This window comes from Cajanus cajan, chromosome 9, assembly GCF_000230855.2.
Source record: "Cajanus cajan strain Asha chromosome 9, NIPB_CcT2T_4, whole genome shotgun sequence".
Lineage (NCBI taxonomy): Eukaryota > Viridiplantae > Streptophyta > Magnoliopsida > Fabales > Fabaceae > Cajanus > Cajanus cajan.
The window spans coordinates 26,953,105-26,963,945 of record NC_138525.1 but is presented as its reverse complement, the minus strand read 5'-3'; the positions used below and the strand labels follow the sequence as shown (position 1 = coordinate 26,963,945).

The window sequence follows — 10,841 nt, the reverse complement described above, 5'->3', positions numbered from 1 at the left end:
CAGAATAACTGAGCCTGGAGAGGCTCGCAGAAATAATACTCCCCAGAGGGAACCTCAGCTCAAGCTCACGGAAAAATCCCAGCGAGAGCTATCAAAGCAAAATCGACGCAATCCCCAATGGAAGTGCGATTATCCAAACAGTATATACAAGTCAAAAGACTTAATACTTCCTCAGTGGAAGATAGCTCTCCGACTCAAAGCGCTGAGCGAGGCTAAGCCTGTAGAGGCTTCCTAAATAATACTCTGGGATACAATAAGATCCCCAAATCCCCAATCGCCTACTCAAGAGGCATCCCTGCAAAAAGGAGAAGAAAATCAAAAATATCAATAAGTATTCCCCAAGTGGAATCCGGCTCTTAGCCAAACATCGAACGTCAAGCCGATACGCCTAACAGAAGAGGCTAATCAAAATCAACGACAAAATCCCCCAGCGGATAATAGCCTACACAGAGGCAACACAATCAGAAAATCAAAGAGAGACACCCGAATAAGGACAACCGGGATACTCCATTCACGTCAAAAGGACGTCAGCCAAACATAAGGCATCGCTCAACTCAGAGAGAGAGCATCTGTGTCTACACCCCAAGGAGTCAAAAATTCCCATGGGTACCAACTAAGCAATGCAAGTTGGGACACAAGAACCTATGAATGACTGCACATCCCTTAGGCGGATCCCTGCGTTATCCAGCCCTCAGCGGCACAAAATCAGAAAAACAAACCGTCGAAGCAGCATTGTGGACTGTGGAGACAAGCTATACTCAACTGCCTCATGTTGAGAGGCAGGGCCTAGAGAAGGCGATACTCAACTACCTCATGTTGAGAGGCAGGGCCTGGAGAGGCGATACTCAACTACCTCATGTTGAGAGGAAGGGCCTGGAGAGGCGATACTCAACTACCTCATGTTGAGAGGCAGGGCCTGGAGAGGCAATACTCAACTGCTGAATGTTAAGAGGCAGGGCCTGGAGAGGCAATACTCAACTGCTGAATGTTAAGAGGCAGGACCTGGAGAGGGTAAACTCACACTGCTGAATGTTAAGAGGCAGGACCTGGAGAGGGTAAACTCAACTGCTGAATGTTAAGAGGCAGGACCTGGAGAGGGTAAACTCACACTGCTGAATGTTAAGAGGCAGGACCTGGAGAGGGTAAACTCACACTGCTGAATGTTAAGAGGCAGGACCTGGAGAGGGTAAACTCAACTGCTGAATGTTAAGAGGCAGGACCTGGAGAGGGTAAACTCACACTGCTGAATGTTAAGAGGCAGGACCTGGAGAGGATAAACTCACACTGCTGAATGTTAAGAGGCAGGACCTGGAGAGGGTAAACTCACGCTGCTGAATGTTAAGAGGCAGGACCTGGAGAGGGTAAACTCACACTGCTGAATGTTAAGAGGCAGGACCTGGAGAGGGTAAACTCACACTGCTGAATGTTAAGAGGCAGGACCTGGAGAGGGTAAACTCACACTGCTGAATGTTAAGAGGCAGGACCTGGAGAGGGTAAACTCACACTGCTGAATGTTAAGAGGCAGGACCTGAAGAGGGTAAACTTAGCTACCGAGGTTGTCAGGAGCGCCGAGGTATGCAACAACCTGGAGAGGTTACTCAACAATTTTCCACCGGAAGACGCTACAAGTCAGAAGGTCGGCGCATCACCCGGACAATTGGGTCAACTCCTTTACTTGTCAGCCGGTACACCAAAAGACCGTTTGACTAAGTAAAGGGGGGGCAGCTGTAGACCCCTAAAATTGTCCGGGTCGGAAATAAAGCTTGAAGACTCTCGAAGACTGAAGGAAGATCAGCCAGAAGGACTCCTGGAAGGCCCTAGGAGGGTTCTCTGTAGGTCTAGAGGTCTTAGAATAGCTCAAAATAAGGAAGTGGAGGGAATGAAGCCCAATACGGCCGTATTGAACTTAATACGGCCGTATTGAAGCTTCAATACGGCCGCAGTGAACTCAATACGGCGTATTGAAGTTTCTGAAACTTCAATACGGCCGTACTGAAATCAATACGGCCGTATTGAAGCTTCAATACAGCCGTATTGAACTCAATACGGCCGTATTGAAATTTCTGAATTTCAATACGGCCGTATTGAACTCAATACGGCCGTATTGAAGTTCAAAAATTTCAATACGGCCGTATTGCTTCTGTAGGCCGTATTGCGCCTATTCCCTATAAATATGACGTCAATTGGACGTCATTCCACACTTTTTCACATAGTTTTAACCCTCTCCTTGAGTATTCTGGGGTTTTTGAGCAGTGTTCTGCCCTAGAAATCACTCGGAGAGTTGATCCGACGAAGTTCTTGAGCCCCGAGCCATTTTGCTTGAGGATCGAACCTAGTCGAAGGGAAATCCTCCGGATTTCCATAGTTAAAAGTTTTTAGAAGGAGCGAGCGAGCTTGTAGAGCGAGGGAACGCCAAAAAGCTTCCCAGTTTTACTCAATATATAAAAGCACGCTTCAAGAGGTTTCTTCTTAAATCCTTCCTTTTACTGCTTTCTGTGTGCATATTTAAACTGTCATCATGTAGATAATTAATTTATAATCGCTTATAATAAATAGGGGTAATTTAGTAATTTTACGCTGTTATTTTAGAAAATAATCTGTCATAGGGAACCCGAAAGGGGCGCTGTGGGGTGCTAACACCTTCCCCACGCGTAACCGACTCCCTTACCCAACTCTGGTTGTAATGGCCAAAGTTGATTTGTAAAATCAATTGCCTTATCCCTTTTTCCAATGTTTTGAGTAAAACATTGGTGGCGACTCCACGAACCCCTCCTTTTGCGAAAACTACTAATCCATGGAGGGTCCCGCTTGGGATTAATATGGATTGGTGAATCATTTAATAAAATTGCTCGTTTGACAAGGTCTCAGTTTGAGAATACGTCATTCTAGCAATCCATATTTTTAAACAAATAAACGAGTCCAAACCATCCTTCGCGAATGCCGAAAGCCCGTTTCGGGCCGGTGGCGACAGTCACGTATTCGCCTACGGAGATCTCCTAACAACATGAGCAGTCTAAGTGACTTCATCATATCAAACCAACCCAATCATTTTCACGTCCAATGCACCAGTTCGATCACAACAAAATGGGATATCAATCCCTCATCTAGTTTCTTGGGTTTTATCACTTACACTAGGAAAGTCTGGTCCAACCATTAGGAATGATACAATTGGGTATAAGCGTACCACAATCTTTACATGAATTACTATGTCACATGTGGATTTAGCCCTGATGGAATCACACTAAGGCCAAGAAGACCAAGAGGTGATATATTGAAGGAGGCAAGAGGAATGGGTTAGTTTTGGAAACCCTAAGAGGAGTGGGCCTACTTTTGGGCCTTAGCTCCTAGATTTTTATAAGATTTATTGCTATTTTACCCTTATCTTTTAATTTTCCAATTTTTACCCTTGTATTTTGGGTATCTTAGACATAGGATTTATTTTACTTGTATTTCTCATTTTACCCTTGTATTTTGGGGTGTTTAGGACTTAGAATTTATTTTCACTTGTGTTTCCTATTTTACCCTTGTATTATGGGGTGATTTAGATCATAAGATTTTAATTTTGGGCTAAGGTATTTGATTAGGGTGAGACAAAGCCTAGATGCATTTTTTGGTGGACAATAGACCTATTTTTGGACTTAGAAAGGTTTAGCCCCAAGTGGAGGGCAAAGGTTGCATGGTCTTATCATGCATCTAGGTGTAGCCTAACTAAACCCAAAGATTCCATACTTGGCCACCAAGTTGCATCTAGGGTTAATTTGGGTTTCATTTGGTGTGCATTTGGCATTGTAAATTTCGGCCAATGCAACCCTAAATGCAACCCTAGATGCCTCCCACTCCTATAAATACCCTAGGCACCACACGTTGTAAATACTTTGGATATTGAATATAAAGAGCCTTTTGTGCCTTTATATCTTTGCTTAGTCACCCTTGGCTAATTCGGCCACCTCCCTCCCATCTCCACCCTGAGAGAAATAACCCTAGAAGTGGCCTTCATCATCAATGAAGTGAGCCAACCCTAGAGTGCACCTTTCAAGCATTTCATCAAACACCTTCTACCCTACTTCCCATTCACCCATTCTATCATCATCCACCCAAAAACCTTGTGCCACCTTTGAAGAACTTGATCCTTGGAGAAGGCATCATATTCTTTGTTGATCATCTCAATTTCATGCAAGTAAGGATGCCATCATGTGGTATCTAGAGCCTATGTTCTTCAAGGGCAACTTCTTATTTTCATTTGTATTTCCAGTCATGTTCATGTGTCTTCTTGCTTGTCTCTAAATTTGTGCCAAAGTCGGTCATCATCTTGCTATACTTTCATGTCCATATTTCTTCTTTGATGTGTTGATTCATGCCATACTCATTCTTGTGAATCATCTTGGTGTTATAGGCTTCTTTGCTTAAGTTCTTACCATTTTTCTTTTAAGTTTGAGTTGCTGGAAATTTTAGGTTGCATGATAAATATTGATGAAATGATGATTTTTATTTTGTAATCCATCCGATTTTGTCATAAACTTGTCTCTTTTGAACCCATCTTGAAAAAAATTCCAAGTATTCATGCTTAAACCTTGAAAAGATAAAAAAAATGACATGCATGCCACTTGTTTGATGTAATGGCCGTGAGTCTATAGTGTGCTTTAGAGAGTCAATCATGCATGCTAATTAGTTCTAGCATGTTCTACATCACTTAAAATATCATGTGTGATTAATTTCTTTGCACATACTTGCTTAAAATTTTCGGCCAATTTTGTGTATTCCTTGGTGTACTTGTATGCCTACATGTTGTTTGATGATTTGAGTGTGAAAATGATTTCTATATGCCTATTTTTGCTTCTGGTCGTGGGCTATTAAAAACCTAAGAAAAACACTCAAATCTTGTCTCATTGAGCTATTGCAAGTTACTAAGAGAATACTCCAAAAAGTTGCTAACAAAACCAACAAACACAAGTGTAAAACCCAAGTAAAGGAAGAGTATAAATTCAAAAAAAAAAAAGATTGTGGCTGGACTTTGAACATAAAACCGAGACATATCCAATCCTAAAAAAAGGAACAAAAGAATCAAAGACAAAAGAAAAAGAGAACCTTTGCTAGACTTGTGGAGTTTTGGACCAAATTTTCATACCTTGACACTTGGAGTTATTTTGGACTTATGGACAAAGCTTAATGGCCGGATGAGACATTTAATCAAACATGTTAAGTGCATCATTTTATTTTAAAGCCTACTTGTTGAATTTTATTCTAGTGTCATTCTAGGATTTATTCTCTTGTGTGCTTACCTTTTTTAATGTGCCTTAATTTTAGTTTTTGAGTCTTTCTTTCTACTCTTAAGTTTGTCTCATCAATTCCACTTGAGTTTAGCCTTTTTTAATTGTGCTTTTTTAGTTTTCTTCCTTGGCCTCTTGTACTCTTGGTTTGTGTTTTCCTCTTGACCTAGGTGAGGAAAGCTTCTAAACACCACACACTTTCTTGGTGGATTGAGTGGAGGGGCTATCCGATTTGAGTTCAAGGAACTTTGGAGGATCACACCAAATCAAAGAGTGTAAACACCATTGAAAGGCTAACCTTGGGTGTTCATTGTGAAGGGGTGGAGATTTGAAGACTTGGAGACTCAAAATTTTCTTTTCTCACTTATTCTTTCTTGATTAAATTTTTGGCCTTTTTGTATTTTGGGCCTTTGCTTTCATTCATTTTGGGTTGTAATTGGCCATTTTAAACCTCTTCAATTTGGTAGTAATTTCGTGTAGTTTGAAGGTGATTTGAAAACCTTCACCTAGGAATTCGACTAGTATATGTTTTAAGTTGCTTTCCTTTGCATGTTTTAAAGCTTTTGGTAGTATAATTGCTTAGGTCTTTATTTTGTCTAAATTTTCGTTAGAAGGCTTTCTTTTGCCTACTAGGGGTCCGTGCACACACACACAAGTATTGTGAAAAATTGTTTTGTGAGAAAAGTTTGAAAATGCTTAGTGATTTTTACTTGAAAAGGCTTGGTCTTTAAGTGATTCTTAGTAGTCCACCTCCCTTGATAGTTCACTTTGTACACTTAGGGCTTTTCATACCAATCTTGCATCTTGAAAACCTTTTTGTGAAAACCTTTTTCTCACTCATTCTTTGTGAAAACCTTTTTACCAACCTTTAGAAAACAAATTTGTGAAAAGCTTTTCTTGATCAAAGATGAGTGATCATTCTAGTGTACATGGTCACACTAGTACACAAAGGGTCTTTTACGTCTCCTATTTTGAGCCTTTTACGTCGAAAAAGATTCCGACGTTAATACAGGAGACGTAAATTTACGTCGCCTCTGAAAGATGACGTAAATTTACGTCGGAGATTCTCCCAGACCGACGTAAAAAGGGACAAAAAACATGCCACAAATTTACGTCGGACATGGCCTCGCCCGACGTAAATTTACGTCGGCCATTGCAAGGCCCGACGTAAATTTACGTCAGACAAGGCCATGTCGGACATAAATTGTGGGAGTTTTTTTTTTAAAACGTTTATAAATTTTTGATATACCTGACACCTGCATATAAATATAGTCCAAAATACCAAATCTAAACCAGGCAGTCCAGAATAGAAATTCAAATTATATTTCAAAATTGAATGACAAAAAGAAAATAATATATAAATCTTAAAAAACATAAATTATGACAATGTAAATCCTATTATCCTAAAAAAGCTATAAAACATATGTTTGTCAATGCTATCTAACTAACTAAACTAACTAACTATCAAACTATAAACATAATATCTAACTAACTAAACTTAGAAAAAAAGTTGCCCATTGTTCTCTTATCTTGAGCAACTCATCTTCGGGCAATGGAGATGGATCTTGAAAGACCTGAAACATTAATTTAAGTGTCATTAATATGCAATGTTAATTATCCTAAAGGTAAATATAAAATAAATTTTGATATGAATTACCTGTGCCCAAGAATCAATAATACCCGCAGAAACTATGGCTCTCATCCAATACATGATTTAATAGCCACATTCAAACGAGTCTTGTTGCTTATTACACTAAAATGAGAAACAAATAACTATTATTTCCAAAGTCAATAAATTTAAATATTATTGACTGTATGAATTAATTTGCTAACCTTAGGGTATATGAAATGCAATGACTTTGATGATCTGGCTCTTCCACTTAAAATATTAGCTCCAGACACGATTCTAATTAATTGAAATAAAAACAAATGTTAGCCAATATATATAATTACAGTTTTAAAACATAATGAAAAAATTTAGTTACCCTTGTAATTGGCATTTAATTTCATGGCTTGGTTTTCGATGTAGTGAACAAAACCACACCACGGTGTATTTCTTAGGAATGATTACCATTAACTGCCAATGGGACCTACATTGTATGACAAACAAATTAGTTATAAAATTACCATGATTAAAAAACCAATTAAAAAACTAACCCGTCAATGTATGGAGCCATGTATATATCTCTTCTTGAGTCACTCATCCATGTTTGCATATATTCCTAGATCTGGACCTGAGTGTTTCCTGATTTTTGGATTGATTGAGGCTCAATAAATCCATATACTTCTGCTTGTGCTTGCTCCACACTCAATTTGTCCATGTACCTAACACAAATAATTATTATAAGTTAAATGTAATTATTGTAAATTTAGACTCATAAAAGAAAATATGACTTACATGGCCCACAGCTGTATGATAGATATATTTAACATGGAGTTTCCCCCAACAATCTCTAATGCATCAGGCAGAGATATGTATAGTGGAACATCAGAGCTATCAACTCCAAAAACTCTAATGTCCCACTTCAATTAAATTGGCTTCTTCTTTAATCGTGGTAATATGATTAGAAGCTTAGATATGGGATCACCCTCAGCTTCTGCGATATGAGCATCATCAACATGAGGTTCTCTGATGACCTCCTTACCACGATTGATAAAATCCTAAAGAAATAATGAAAATTAGTTAAACAATAATAGAATTATAAGAATATAAAAGAGCAATAATATAATTACCTTTGCCCGTGCTGAAAGCGGCATGACCAAACGTTTTGGCCAAGCTAAGAATGTGTCGGTTGCCTGCCCCACTAGTTGAACCTCTGTATTGGGCAAAGGCACTGGAGCAGCAACATCTTGAACTTGGTCAACCACAACCCGTGTCCAGTCTGGCTGTAGAGGGACACCATGGATGGTTGAGCCACCCTCAAATACTCGGCCAATAGCCACTAACCGTGGGGGGTCATCCTCAACATATAACTCACACTGGTTTGGTACATCAGTGTGAGTCTGATCCGGTGAGGGATTTGGAGCAGCACAACTCCCTTTAGTGCTGACTCGAACACCATCATGAGAAACTGCAGTCTGTTGCTGAGAACGAGCCAAAAGTTCAAACTTCTGTTCAAACTCTTTTTGAATATTCTTCAATCTCTCTTCAAACTAACTTTCCAATCTCTGCTCCATTCTCTGCATAACCTCTTGACTGCAAGAGTCAACACTGCTCCTCGATGATCGGGCACCAAAGAAATCTCGGTGGCTCCAAGAACCACCAACACCACGCACACGGCCTCCGTGCTCTGGCCTTCTTATGGCCGTTGTGAGGATATCATTCCGACCATCGGAAACAAATGAGCCCTGGGTGCTTTGCTCAACTAAACCCTTCACAACATATTAACAATAAGTATACCCTAAACTACACTTATGAATTAAATGAGTTGAAATGAAGAGTCTTAGTTTGTATATTTTTACGTACTATTTTATCCGCAACGACCCTTGTAGACTCAGAAGTCATTTGCCCATCTGATTTTGTCCGGGCTGCTATCCACATCTCATGGCGGGGAGGTGACTCCACACGGTCAGCAGACTCAACCCCTGCTGCCTCTGCCCTAGTCTTCTTCATTTCCTTTTTTTTTCTTTCATATCCCCCTCTTGACAATAGATGGGGTGCATCATTCTTGGCCTGTCGTTCTTGGGCAGCTATTCTTTTAGCCTGCAATAATACAAAAAAGAAAATGAGATTAATTAAAATATACCTTAAGTATTTGTGTCAATGTAAGAGTTATCAATAACTAACCTGCCACGAAGGGTCCAATTGAGTGGCACGAAATTGCATCCACTCCTCATCAGTGATCTGGTACTTTAGACAGGGAGTCTCATTTTGTCGCTCTCCAAATACATACTCCCGTGTCAAGAAAGTCTTGAAGTCTCTCCACCTGGTGGCCAGGGCAGATAACATCTTCCTCCTCATGACCTCAGTATTGGGAATGTCAAAATTTTGCTACGAAAATAACAACAATTAATAAATAATGTATTTAAGTTAAATAATATTCAAGGGATGTGAAAGTATATACCTGAATATCCTGCCACATGAGGTTCTTGTCAACCTCCTGAATGTCATCCCATGATGAAATGATAATAGAAATATGTCGTTGAGCTAGGACTCCCAAATAGCTCTTAAACTTGGCAGCATTTGGGCCTGATGCCTTGCCAGAACGAGGATCCACCTCAACCGGTGTCCTCTCCTTGGCAATGCGCCCAACTGTCAACCCAGACAATCGGGTGACAGATCTACCTTCCCTCCTTCCACTGCCAGACCCAGAATCCTCCATAATCCTGAAAAAATTAAACTCTCATTATTATTAAAACAATGAATTAACTGAATAGACAAATTAACTGTTGACTCAGTTATTCATAATTTTTCTAACCTAAACTACAAACCTAAAAAATCGATAATAATTTCGGATAAAATCCATAAATATTTTTACTAATACGATGGTAAACTAAAGGTCAATCCTAAAAAAGTCAATATTTAATGCATCTGGAACAGCCCGTACTGAAATCAAAACGGGTCGTTCCAGATCAACAATTTACAAAGCCAACAATTTAAGCAGAACGACCCGTTCTGCTAGGAGAACGGCCCGTTCTGCAAAAAAATTACGTGGACAACAAAGTAACCTCAAACGACCAACGTGTAGACACTTAGAGACTTGGATACGTTGAATGTAGCAATAAACGATGTGGGAGACTCAGAAATTCAGAGAAAATGAGAGAGATTTCGTATAAACTGTGAGCGCGGGAATGGAAAATGATAAGTTGGGGAATATAGTGGAATTTTTACGTCGGATTATGCTTCTCAGACGTAAATTTACGTTGGCCTTGGTGGGTCCGACGTAAATTTATGTCGGACTAGTGGGGGACCGACGTAAATTTACGTCGAACTAGAGGGGCCCGACGTAAATTACCTAATTTACGTCGAACTACGTGGGGTCTGACGTAAATTAGTCTCCACTTATTTACGAAACTGCCACCGCGTTTTTACAACGTCGGTGTTTTTGTTTTGCGACGTAAATTGGGTGACGTAAATACCCTTTTTTGCACTAGTGTCATAACTCTTGTAGTACTAGGTCTAGTGTTAGTGATGAGATTAGAGAGTTAAAAGAATACATAAGAAAAAAAGAAGAGGAACACATAAAAAGAGAGAGAAATTAGAAAAATGGAAAAAGAAAATGCTAGGAATAAGGAGGAAATAAAATAATTACTTGCAAAATTAGTTGAGGGGAGAGAAACTAGTGGATCCAAACCTAGGGTTGTCCCAACTAGGTATCAAAAATCCAAAGAGGTTAGAATCCCTAAGAGTATGCATGAGGAAGAAAATACAAAAAGAGAGGAAGAACTTAGAAGAAAAGAAAAAGAAAAGAAAATAGAAAAAAAAGAAAAAATGAAGAAAAGTATAGAGAAAGTTCAAGAGTGGTTAGAAAATGAAACACAACCAACACTCTTAGAGAAGAGTAAGGAGGATAATGTTTCTTCCAAAGGGCTTATGCTTAAAGAGAGTCACTTTCCCATTGAAAATGATTTAAA

The 10,841-nt window shown here is 39.5% G+C and overlaps 1 protein-coding gene across 1 annotated transcript; it reads right to left on the bottom strand.

The window, feature by feature from the left end:
- Positions 1–6,574: 6,574 nt before the first annotated feature.
- LOC145952050 (uncharacterized) lies at positions 6,575–8,772 on the bottom strand. The gene is made up of 3 exons (XM_083064269.1): positions 8,734–8,772; positions 8,001–8,420; positions 6,575–7,928 (listed from the first exon to the last, which is right to left on the bottom strand). Exons 1-3 carry the CDS (start codon positions 8,770–8,772, stop codon positions 7,797–7,799), a joined length of 591 nt encoding a protein of 196 aa, XP_082920395.1. The 3' UTR covers positions 6,575–7,796.
- Between the last annotated feature and the right edge of the window lie 2,069 nt (positions 8,773–10,841).